The following is a 12254-nucleotide window of genomic DNA, read 5'->3' as shown; positions in this document are numbered from 1 at the left end:
TTGGGGGGGGTGTTAATAGGGATTTCAATAGGGCGTCAAATTGGCTAGAAATGGCTCTGGCGCCAATGTAAGTGTGCACACCGTGCGCACAATGCGAGGCGTAAAAGCGTCATTTAAAAAAAAAACGGACTCTAGGTTCGGGCCATTCCCAAGCTCGGAGCCCTTCCCCGGACAGCACGCCAAATATGCATTACCATACTTCAGCTAATTATATGTAAGCGTGAACTCGTGAAGATACCTAACGACGAAGAGGAAGTAAGTAGACTAAGAAGAAGCAACGAGGCAAGATGAATGTAGAGCTGCTGGTCTCATTGGTGTCTGAACACAAAGAGCTTTATGACAAACGCGACAGCGACTACAAAAATCTCGATAAGAGGGAGTTGTTATGGAGATGAATTGCAGATCAAATAGGATTCGATGTGTACCGGGGTATTTTTCATCAAGCGCCATCTAATGTCAGGGAGTGTTTTTGCATGTTCACTCGACATCGCCAGTGAAAATCGCTTGGGTGTGCTCGCTCAGCGCGCGTGATAATCGTCCCGGTGTGCACAAGGCTTTACACTTGTATAGCAAAACCAGTTGAAATCATTGCATTGCCGTTCTCCATTTCTTCTCTCAGGTGACTATGAAGTTTCCATCAAGTTCAATAACGAGCATATCCCAGATAGCCCCTTCATTGTTCATGTTGCCACATTGTCTGATGATGCACGTCGACTTACTGTTACAAGTCTTCAGGTAAGCTCCCAGTTAGTCACAGCTAGGGACAACCGTTCTATGCCTTACAGAACAAACAGGAATGCTTAGATCATATAACATGCGATGGTAGTAACTACAGCAACAGTAAAATACAAGCTTGCCAGAACAACTCTTTTATGAGTCATAGCTGGGTTATCTTTGTCCATGAACTGTAATTGGACTCCATGGCTGTCCAGGGCCATGCTATTATTTTGTTGAGCAGGGATTAAGTGTTCTATCTATTTATCTGCCTATCTGTCAATCTCTCTTGTCTGTCGGCATGAATGCATTGCTGTGCGTTTGTGTCGGAAATCAAACTTTCATTCCTCTTTTCACGTGCAGGAGAAGGATTTGAAGATTAATCAGGAAGCCTCGTTTGCGGTTCAGAGGAATGGGGCGAGAGGTGCCATTGATGCAAAAGTTCACGCCCCCTCTGGTGTAGTAGAGGAGTGTTATGTGACTGAACTGGATAGTGGTGAGTTGTAGACTTGATTTCTGTCCTAAGAACACTGGTTATATGGCAGATGGTTTTACCAGAAATGTAACTTTCATTGAATAGGCAACACTTAGTTGTTCTAACATTATGATTCCCTCCTTTTCATAGACAAGAATGTAATTTGCTTCATTCCACGTGAGAATGGTGTTCATTCCATTGATGTGAAGTTCAATGGAAGCCATATACCAGGAAGCCCATTCAAAGTACGTGTTGGAGAAGCAGAAAGCGTTGGGGATCCAGGAATGGTGACTGCCTTTGGCCCAGGACTTGAGGGTGGACGCACAGGTACTGGTCCACCGTTATGCAGGATTTAGTATAAAGTTGCTGCAGATTTTCTTACTTAGTTATACATCACTAGCAGATCCAACTGTAATCTTGTGTTCTTATTGTTCTGTAGGGGTCCCCTCTGAGTTTGTCGTTAACACATGCAAGGCTGGTTCAAGTGCCTTATCTGTTACTATTGATGGTCCCTCAAAGGTCAAAATGGACTGCACTGAGTGCTCAGAAGGTTATAAAGTCTCTTATACACCGATGGCACCAGGAAACTACCTTATATGCATCAAATATGGTGGGCCACAGCATATCGTTGGCAGTCCCTTCAAAGCAAAGGTTACAGGTAGGATAAACACTTCCTGCTTTGATGTAAAGGAATGTTTGCTGAATTTTGCGTTTTTGTTGTAAATCAATGTTATGAGTTTAGGCTGTATTTAACCAGGAACAATTTTGCCCCAACTAAATCATGAGACTTCCAGTGTATTTTTTTTCAGGTATAATATTTGTGCAATGGCTTCGAGAGTTCTGACTGTGGATGTTAACACGTCTGTCTCTTGCTGCAGGTATGCGTCTGTCTGGGGGCCACAGTCTACATGAAACTTCATCAGTCATTGTGGAGACGGTTACCAAAACCTCTAAGATGGCAGGAGCTTTCAGCTCTCTGTCCAGCTCCAAGTCAACCTCAGATGCCAGTAAGGTTGTATGTCATGGTGCCGGCCTCTCCAAAGCCTTCGTGGGTCAGAAGAACACTTTTTCCGTTGACTGTAGTACAGCAGGTAAAATAAAACCAATAATGGTTTAGCACTAACAAACTACAGAATTATACGGGATATTTATTTAGCTTTTTTGTCTCCTTTCAGGTACAAACATGCTAATGGTTGGTGTCCATGGTCCCAGAACACCATGTGAAGATGTGGCTGTTAAACACATGGGAAATAAGCTTTACAATGTAACCTACACAGTGAAGGAGAAAGGAAACTATGTTGTTATTGTCAAATGGGGGGATGAATCTGTACCAGGAAGTCCCTTCCAAGTGAGTGTTCCCTAAACAGCTTATACCTAATATATATAAAAAGTATATATATTAACTTTCTCGCCGAGGAAAACTTTAAGACAGAGGCTGATCTTAGAAGGTGCTGCCTTTTATTTAATATTAACCTGTTTGACGCAAATGCATTTTAATATTGTTTTGGATGCCACAATGTACCATTTCTCGTTAAAAGAGAGAAGAGTTTTAATTCATAAAAAAGGAATGAAGGAATATTTCAATTAAATAAGTATGTCTACGAATGCCTCTTTTGTATAATCACCAAAAGAGAAAATGTGAGTATTTTAGAGGGAGGTTTATTGTTCTCAAAGGCACTTTTGTTGGTCAGGGGACGTCACAGCAATATGATTTTGTGTTCTGACATTTTCATCAGTGTATAGAAGTGCTTTTATATGCTTTATAGAATGTAATTTTGTTATCTTAACCAATTATTTAATATGCATTTGAAAACTTAAAGAATAAAACTAAGTGTGTGGATTTTTCTATTCACAAAAAAAGCAAATATTTGATGTATTCGTGTCATTTAATGTCTTCACTGTTTTGAGTGAGTTTACCATCATCACATCTTTGCCGCTGCTCTGCATTCTGATTTTAAATGTGCATTTCTCTCATCATGTATTATTTTTATTAAATGTGATATTGTGTGAGCCCAGTTTATTAAATACAAACATAGATAAAGCATGTAGCAGCTATTGTGTTTTTGCCTCTGTAGAGGACATTGTATTTTAGTGCATTTCTCTGAGACCTCACATGTCACAGTTGTAAGTCTGGATGTCCTGTACAGAGCACATTCAGGATTCAGGGCTTTCCAGAGATGCCAAATGATTGGATGTTTCACCGTGACCACTCCCTCTCCTTGGTCTTTAAAAATGGCTGACATTAATTTAGTGATAAAATTGTACATCCTTATCGAAATATAATATTTTGTGATTATAATTTAAATCTGATTAATTTTCAAATTGTTTGTCATAAATCAACATCTCAGGAAAATGTTATGGGGCTTCAAATCAAAATATGACTTCCTGTTATGAAACAGGACATCCTTTCATACATGTCCACTGTAGAGGACACCAGGACTTAAAGCATGTTTATTATGCAGTTTGGGAGAAAAAAATAATTGAATAGGAAAACAAATTATATAACAATATACTTATGAAATATTAGATATTATGAAAATTTGGCCAATTACTACTCCCATTACACTTATTTTTTCAACATGCTGTCCCAACAGCACTTTAATATGCAAATTAGATACCGTGTATAGATAACATTGTGCTTAATGGGAAAACCAGTTTATGGAATTTTTACACACATTGCATAAAGCAAAATGGTATATCAAATAATTTTATATATTTTATAACATAGTTCAGAACCATCCTTAAAGTTTGGTATAAAACATTCTGAAACCTAAAAATTGATTGATTAAAAAAAAAAATCTCGTTTTTGTCTTTTCATGCCTATTCTTCTCATTTGATTTTTTAGAAAAACTGAGTCCTGGTGTCCTCTACAGAGGACACAGCATAACATAGGAATAAAATATCACTTTTCAAAATGTAATGTTACCATTTTTTTCTTATGCTCTAGTCTAAACAATGTAATGACATGAAAAAAACCACTAAATTCACAAAGCTTTTTATTCCTGGTTCTCAGGAGGATATGGCTCCTGACCTTTTGAATAGCCTTCTTGGCAACTTTTGGCACTCAAACATAGCATAGAGATCAGAGTGCCCCAGATTTAACCCACTGATCCCCATGCCATTTTAGCATTAACACCTGAAACTGATCCAGTCATACCAAAATGTTTTAGTTCATGAAGCTTTGACCCCATTGTTTTAACAGTTGCAAACAATTAAAATAATAAACCTGGTAGTTTTTAGATACTTATATTAACATTTCTCAACTACATCTGAATCTGGTGGCTTCTCAGCTCCAATGGCATTAAAAGAAAGCAAAGTGTCCATTGGTGTCCTGAAGCCTGAGGTTTGTTTTTTTTTTTCCCAAAAAGGCCCTAAATTCTCTTTGCTTGGCAACCTTAGTTATAATGAAGCAGACATTTTCAACACTAGAGACTCTTTATGTGATAAAATGGGCGTCTGTGGCAGCTGAGAGCTTCATAATAAGCTCTACTTGGAGCTGGTGTACTTGGTGACGCCTTGGTGCCTCAGACACGGCGTGCTTGGCCAGCTCTCCGGGCAGCAGCAGACGCACGGCGGTCTGGATCTCTCGGGAAGTGATGGTGGAGCGCTTGTTGTAGTGAGCGAGACGAGACGACTCACCGGCGATGCGCTCGAAGATGTCGTTGACGAAAGAGTTCATGATGCCCATCGCCTTGGAGGAGATCCCGGTGTCAGGATGAACCTGCTTCAGCACTTTGTACACGTAGATAGCGTAGCTCTCCTTCCTGGACCTCCTGCGCTTCTTCCCTGCTTTACCCGCGGCTTTCTTGGAGCCCTTCTTGGGAGCAGCCTTCGCTGGTTCAGGCATGTTGCTGTACGTCGTTTAATGCTAAACTCAGTAGCTCGCGAGACGTGCACTGGACATTTCTTCTTCTTCTTCTTCTGCTTTTTCTTCTTTTTCTTCTTTTTCTTCTTTCTTCTTCTTTTGGTTTTATGGCGGGTTGCGAACCAACTTCATAGGTGCATACCGCCACCTACTGTGATGGAGTGTGAAGAGAATGTCTCTTCTTCTTCTTCTTTGGTGTTTATTGGCGGTTGGCAAACCAACTTGTAGGTGCATTACCGCCACCGACTGGACTGGAGTGTGGAACAGAATACGTGTTTATGGGATTGACATAATGCGAGAAGAAGAAGAAAAAAAAAAACATTATTCATGTTATTAATAATAAAATAAATAACAAAAAAATATATATATAAATAAATAAATAAATAAATAAAATAAAATAATAATAATAATAATAATAAATAAATAAATAAACAGATTTGAATAATACAAAAAAAAAACACTTTTTAAAATTCTTTTACTTAACTTCGTTTCTTTAATAAACTTACCGCTGGAAGCGCAGCTTTACAGTTGCTCACAGGACCGAGTTGAAACATGTAAAGGCGGTGCCATGCGACGTCACAATAATGTACGGTTCTGCTGAAGTCCTGGACACTTTTATTGAAGTTATGATTTATGCATGACTCGTTTTCCAGCTTCACAGATGATCATGTATTCGCTCTGTCGTACTGCAGTGAAAACACATGAATCTTTCGATTAGACTTCAGGAAACCATTGACCAAACATGATGCTTGTGAAGTTTTAATGTTTTATGCAAAGATGCAGTACGTTGACCAACCTCAAACCTCAAAAATGTTTGCCAACTTCAATACGGACTGTATGCGGAGCACATATTCAGAAAAATGAATAAACATTATTTCGTGCCATATGTTCATATCAACATTAACATCTAATGCTAAGACACACCAAATTCATTAAGAAAAAACGGCTTTACAGTGCACCCAACTACTGATCAGAAAACGGTTAAAAAACCTTCATGTTCTTTAATTCGCCCTCTCACGAGAAAGTGGGTGGCTCTGAAAAGAGCCTTTGGGAGTTTTGTGTATTCTTGTTTATTTGGTTTTGGCGGGTTTCTCGGTCTTCTTGGGCAGCAGCACGGCCTGGATGTTGGGCAGCACGCCGCCCTGAGCGATGGTCACTCCGCCCAGGAGTTTGTTCAGCTCCTCGTCGTTGCGCACCGCCAGCTGCAGGTGACGGGGGATGATACGGCTCTTCTTGTTGTCTCGAGCGGCGTTTCCAGCCAGCTCCAGAATCTCAGCCGTCAGATACTCGAGCACAGCGGCCAGATACACCGGAGCACCGGCACCGACGCGCTCGCCGTAGTTACCCTTGCGGAGGAGCCTGTGAACACGACCGACGGGGAACTGCAGCCCTGCTCTGGAGGAGCGAGTCTTAGCCTTCGCTCTGGCTTTACCGCCGGTTTTACCTCTTCCGCTCATTTTAATGCTTTTGAAGTGGTTGCTTCTACAAACTTTTGCAGAGATAATAGCGCTGCAGCTTGACAATCAGCTTTTAACAGCGCGTGCTCCTCGTCTATTGGTTAGAGTCGATCACAGTTGAAACCCAATCACTGCACGACCCTCCACATTTTAAACCCCTCATCTTTCTGCCTCTCTCTAATTCATTGTTCATGTGAACGTATTTAGTTTTTTTTATAACAACAATAATAATAATAATAAATAATTTAAACCTAGCTTCTGAAGATACTTATACATTTTTATAGTCTTCTTGTTTGTTGTGTGTGTATAAAGATAAATGTGTTCAGTCGTATACAGTAAACACAGTATACTGTGAGCCTGATTTCACCAGGGGCATGGTGCTTCTACACTCTTGTTAATCAGCTATCATTTCACACTGATTTAGGAATAAATTATGGGTAGGGTTAGGTTTAGGTTTAGGGATTGGGTTTAGTCTATATTTTTGGACTATGTTGATCCAGGAACATGTCTTACTTGGCAAAATCACGGCGACCCACAGTATACATCAATGAAATTGAGATAAAAAGACTTAAAATTAATTTCAAATAAAAATGTTACGTTACGTTTTCTTGTAATTTGAAAATGGCAAATTAATAATCAAACCAGTATGTCACATGACAGATGTTGTCTAAGAGATTGTATTAATATGTTGTTGATTCGATGTGTTGTTACTGCTACTTTTAAAGATTTGAGATGGAAAGATGGATCTCTTTGGAAAGACATTAACTCTAGATGTAAGTAAATAAATCTGTATAATAAAAAATATGTGTAGGATTTGAGGTCAGAGTTGTGAAGTGTGGTGCTAAGAGAAAGAATGTGTTAATGAGTCTAATCGAAAGATTCATGTGTTTTCACTGCAGTACGACAGAGCGAATACATGATCATCTGTGAAGCTGGAAAACGAGCCATGCATAAATCATAACTTCAATAAAAGTGTCCAGGACTTCAGCAGAACCGTACATTATTGTGACGTCGCATGGCACCGCCTTTACATGTTTCAACTCGGTCCTGTGAGCAACTGTAAAGCTGCGCTTCCAGCGGCTGAAGGTTCAGTTTCGGCTTTTTGTGAGACTAAGTTTAAACTACTACTGCAAGCATGTCTGGACGAGGCAAAGGCGGTAAAGGACTCGGGAAAGGAGGCGCTAAGCGCCACCGTAAAGTGCTGCGGGATAACATCCAGGGCATCACCAAACCCGCCATCCGTCGTCTGGCGCGCCGCGGCGGCGTCAAGCGCATCTCCGGTCTGATCTACGAGGAGACCCGCGGTGTGCTGAAGGTGTTCCTGGAGAACGTGATCCGCGACGCCGTGACTTACACCGAGCACGCCAAGAGAAAGACCGTCACCGCCATGGACGTGGTGTACGCGCTGAAGCGACAGGGACGCACTCTGTACGGCTTCGGAGGATAAACATGTCTGCACTCATAAACCCAGCGGCTCTTTTCAGAGCCACCCACACTTTCATAAGAGAGCGTGCCTTTCAATATGCTCTGGTTTTAATATATTCTGTAACCACTAAATACAGATATTAAATATAACGATATTAAAATTGTGAACTGTTAAAATGTGCGAATCGACACATGGTCAGCTCAGTTTGTCCTAAACTCAAACCAGTAACAAGTCTTTCATAAACTTGAAATTGCAAGTGGTTTTAGGGGGTCTTTGAGCAATTGAAATTTTTTTTAGGTCATCGATTTGATCGTAAATATAGTCTTCATACAGTTAATGAGTAGTTGTTCCATAAATTTCTTTAATGTGTGTAAAAAGACGCATTAATGCAAACGTTAACCGAGAATGTAATTTTGCGCGGGAAAGTTAGACAAAGAAGCTGAAAGTTCTGGGGGAAGTTACTCGGGGGCGGGGCGAGAGGAGGGACTAAACCGTCGAGGCATACGATTGGCTGATGTTCCCGCAAGCAGCTCGTCGTCATGACCAATGAAATAAGTTTCTTACGTTAATTTCACGAATGAACAAATGAGAGCGCGCGGATCCAGCCCTTTTAAATTAGCATGAGCGTCGAATAAATGTCCAGTGCACGTCTCGTGAGCTACTGAATTTAGCGTTAAACGACGTACGGCAACATTTCTGAACCAGCGAAGTCTGCTCCCAAGAAGGGCTCAAAGAAAGCGGTCACTAAGATCGCGGGTAAAGCAGGGAAGAAGCGCAGGAGGTCCAGGAAGGAGAGCTACGCTATCTACGTGTACAAAGTGCTGAAGCAGGTTCATCCTGACACCGGGATCTCCTCCAAGGCGATGGGCATCATGAACTCTTTCGTCAACGACATCTTCGAGCGCATCGCCGGTGAGTCGTCTCGTCTCGCTCACTACAACAAGCGCTCCACCATCAGCTCGAGAGAGATCCAGACCGCCGTGCGTCTGCTGCTGCCCGGAGAGCTGGCCAAGCACGCCGTGTCTGAGGCACCAAGGCGTCACCAAGTACACCAGCTCCAAGTAGAGCTTATTATGAAGCTCTCAGCTGCCACAGACGCCCATTTTATCACATAAAGAGTCTAACTTTCAAAATATAACTACGAAGTTTATTTTAACCCCCCCAATTTATATTTGTAGGTTCTGCGTTTGTGTAAAAGTTAAAGGAAAGCTAAAATTCTGAAAACACTTTTTTTTTCTTCCTCGAGTAACGTTAGTTGTATTTATCATTGTACGTGTTATCTTGTTATAATCTAATGTTATATCCTCATGCTCTTACACTTCAGTTTTGTCAACATCCCTACAATAGTGTTAAACTCAGTAAAACATTACTTTTGTACTCCTTTTGAGGACAATACATAAATTAGTAAATATGAAATTTGGATTAGTGGTTGTATTCGTCAGGGTGTGCAGACAGTTCACATGCATTTCTCTCTTTTGAGCCATGGGCTCTAGTGAAGTCACATCTAAAGCTATACTCTTTTTATCCTTTGTTACTAAGGTGACCACAATTAACTGTACTGTACTCGTGTCTAATTGCTAACTATTTCAAGCATCTATATGTAACATTTATTACATTACAAACCTTTCAAAGCAGTGGTAAGAGGTAAATTGTAATACCCTACTTCCAGTTGCTCCAGTGAGCAACAAGACCGTGAAAACACTACACACCCTCAATATCAGCAGCTTTTTCACATCACTGCACATTAAACTTCAAGCTGAATGCACTTTTAAAACTGTCATGTCTCAGCGTACTACAGTAAAGGAGTGCCGCTGTACGCACTGACACTAGTAAGGTTAAGAGAGATGAGTTTAGGGGAAAAACTCATCTCACATTTTTCTAAATTGCCAGAAACAGATTAAAAGCAGATAATTGGGACTTCCACGCATGTGGCTGGATGGGTCTGTCCTTTAGGCAAAATTATTTTCAGTCTGCACAAGTGTGAATGACAATTCACAGGAGAAATTTATTTAAATTGTGTGAACGGGAACATCTCAGAGACTAGCGTTTTTGTATAGTTAGGCATAGCATATAATCAGTGGTGTATAAAGTACCTGAAAGCCATACTCAAGTAAAAGTACAGATATCTTACCAGAAAATGACTTCGGTAGAAGTTGAAGTCACCGTTTAGAATATTACTTGAGTAAAAGTCTTAAAGTATGTGATATTTATTGTACTTAACCCTCTATGGTACCGTGTTGCCTCCAGGAAACACAACATATTTTGTTTTTTTTAAATAAAATGAGAGACTCATTTAATTGACCAATGCTGTCTCAGGGAAGTAGAAGTCAAATACTAATAAATGAGCAAACAAAAAAGTGGTCACATGACCCACAGGGGTCCATTTTGTTTCCACTTCGAGGACATGTGCACGTTTGTCCAATGAAAAGTGCATTTTTCATCTATTTCCGTGCATATAATTGCCTACAAAAAATCTTAGTCACCTTCATTGGAAAGTGAAGTATTTTCAAAAACTTTACATAATATTTCATCAAATGTATCATAGGAAATGATTGCATAGGAAAAAAACTGCATGTTGCCTCAAGGCAGCATTGTACCGCAATGGAATCGCATAAGGCCATGCAGGCATACTAGGTTAGAATACAAGTATATGATATTTGTAAGGAAAAGAGTTAGAATTATCTAAATGTATTAGAATTTTTGCATGATTTTGTAATTAATTTTCAAGAATAGTAATTCTCATACTATATCTGCACATATTATGATTTGTTTGTTGAGAGGAATTGCTTCCTCAGTTTTCACAAGCAGTGAGGTGTCTTTAGTGAAGTGGGAGATTTCGCATGCATGTGCTTGTGTGTGCATGTGCATGCTTGCAAGGACAAAGTGCATATTAGGATAAGGTTATGATTATTTTTCATTTTTTACTTTGAAACAACACTGATTATAATGTTTTGCTATGACAACAGATATGATAGTTTAGTTATACTTGTGATCCACGATGGTACAATGTTGCCGGAGAGCAACAGCTGGATTTGAAATGTTATTTTTTATTAAATATGAGATGTGCAATACAGTAAAATCTAGATAAATCTGTTTGTTCAAGTGTTTGGTTAAAGAAATTTATGTTTTCAATAAATATATTTATTTTTTCTGCATGAAAATGTCAAATGTTTAAATTTGTCCATTGTGGTAGTGTTGCCTTGAGGCAACAAACTTTAAAAAAAAAAAACATAATGAAAATTTGTATTGATATTGTTATAGTGTCCAATTTTAAGTAGGAAAAACATCACAAATATTTTTTCCTCATTGATATCATATTCCGTACCGTAGAGGGTTAAGTATGAAAAGTATTTTTTAAATCTTAAACGTACTTAAGTATTGAAAGTGTAAGTACAAGTAAATGCAAAATGGAAAATAAGCAAATAAATATATATATATAAAAATTTTCATACACCGCTTGAGTAGCAAGATTGTGTTCGGTTTTAACTCTACTTCCATTTTGTATTTTTTGGGTAAGAATAAGAAGCACTTCATCCGGTACTTAGTGTCTTTCATTCCAACATAAGAAAACATTTCTGGAATCTGAATCTGAAATAGCATTTAGATGTATTTACAGTTTATGTATCTCAGAGGGGACATGGATGCATTTAACCTGCAGTTACAGATGCATAAATAATGTTTTGTTTTTAACATAAAACGTTGAATACAGATATTTTGAAATGATTTAAAACCTGAAAAAAAGTCAAAGTGTGAAATTAAACCCGCCAGTAGGTGGCAGCAAGTGACTGTTAATCATTGAGATTCAACCGATTCATTCAAACGGCTGATTCATTCGGGAACAAAGCATTTGACTGGGTTAATGAGTGAATCACCAAATCATTTTTTCAACCGATTCGTTCATAAAGCTGATTCATTCAATAAGTAAACACCGTCCATTGCTCAGAGATGCAAAACAGCGCAGTGATCTTTGTTTGGAACTATTTTCGTTGCCAAAATTGAGCAAATACAAGCAATATTATGTCTAAAATGTATGTCACTTATGGCTTTACTGAACTTGTATAAAATGATTATTAAATGTGTTATGCTATAGTTAATCTACATCACACAAAGAGTACCGTTTTTCTGCAGATATTAGCATATTAAATTATATAAATATAAAAAGCAGAAGCATTTGGAATTCTGTTTTAATAGACTAATAAATCAACGTGCGTGCACTCCGTGTGTGATTTGGTGATATAACGTTTAAGTGCACCTATAAAGTGTACATTTGAAAGGGTTAGTTCACCCAAAAAAGAAAATTCTGTCATTAATTACTCA

At 39.1% G+C, this 12254-nt stretch overlaps 3 protein-coding genes and 2 pseudogenes across 3 annotated transcripts in view; 3 read left to right on the top strand and 2 right to left on the bottom strand.

Moving 5' to 3' along the window:
• LOC107695945 (filamin-C-like) overlaps positions 1–3253 on the top strand; it is a 22799-nt gene extending 19546 nt beyond the window's left edge. Inside the window, exons 42-47 of the mRNA XM_016496057.1 lie at positions 620–735; positions 1078–1210; positions 1340–1516; positions 1629–1847; positions 2068–2280; positions 2365–3253. Coding sequence (XP_016351543.1) covers positions 620–735; positions 1078–1210; positions 1340–1516; positions 1629–1847; positions 2068–2280; positions 2365–2552 — 1046 coding nt within the window. The 3' untranslated portion in view covers positions 2553–3253. The remainder of the gene's footprint in view (positions 1–619; positions 736–1077; positions 1211–1339; positions 1517–1628; positions 1848–2067; positions 2281–2364) is intronic.
• A 1306-nt stretch (positions 3254–4559) lies between these two features.
• Positions 4560–5140, bottom strand: LOC107695927 (histone H2B-like; annotated as a pseudogene).
• An 834-nt stretch (positions 5141–5974) lies between these two features.
• On the bottom strand, positions 5975–6617 carry LOC107695926 (histone H2A-like). The gene has a single exon (XM_016496036.1). It carries the CDS (start codon positions 6509–6511, stop codon positions 6125–6127), a length of 387 nt encoding a protein of 128 aa, XP_016351522.1. The 5' UTR covers positions 6512–6617; the 3' UTR covers positions 5975–6124.
• Positions 6618–7591: 974 nt separating this feature from the next.
• zgc:165555 lies at positions 7592–8031 on the top strand. Its single transcript, XM_016496056.1, has one exon. The coding sequence runs from the start codon at positions 7647–7649 to the stop codon at positions 7956–7958; it is 312 nt and encodes a 103-aa protein (XP_016351542.1). The 5' UTR covers positions 7592–7646; the 3' UTR covers positions 7959–8031.
• Positions 8032–8617: 586 nt separating this feature from the next.
• LOC107695920 (histone H2B-like) lies at positions 8618–9017 on the top strand (annotated as a pseudogene).
• Positions 9018–12254: the final 3237 nt, after the last annotated feature.

Source organism: Sinocyclocheilus anshuiensis, unplaced genomic scaffold (assembly GCF_001515605.1).
Source record: "Sinocyclocheilus anshuiensis isolate Anshui unplaced genomic scaffold, SAMN03320099.WGS_v1.1 scaffold626, whole genome shotgun sequence".
Classification (NCBI taxonomy): domain Eukaryota; kingdom Metazoa; phylum Chordata; class Actinopteri; order Cypriniformes; family Cyprinidae; genus Sinocyclocheilus; species Sinocyclocheilus anshuiensis.
The sequence above is the reverse complement of the archived record's forward strand: the minus strand, read 5'-3'. Positions and strand labels throughout refer to the sequence as shown.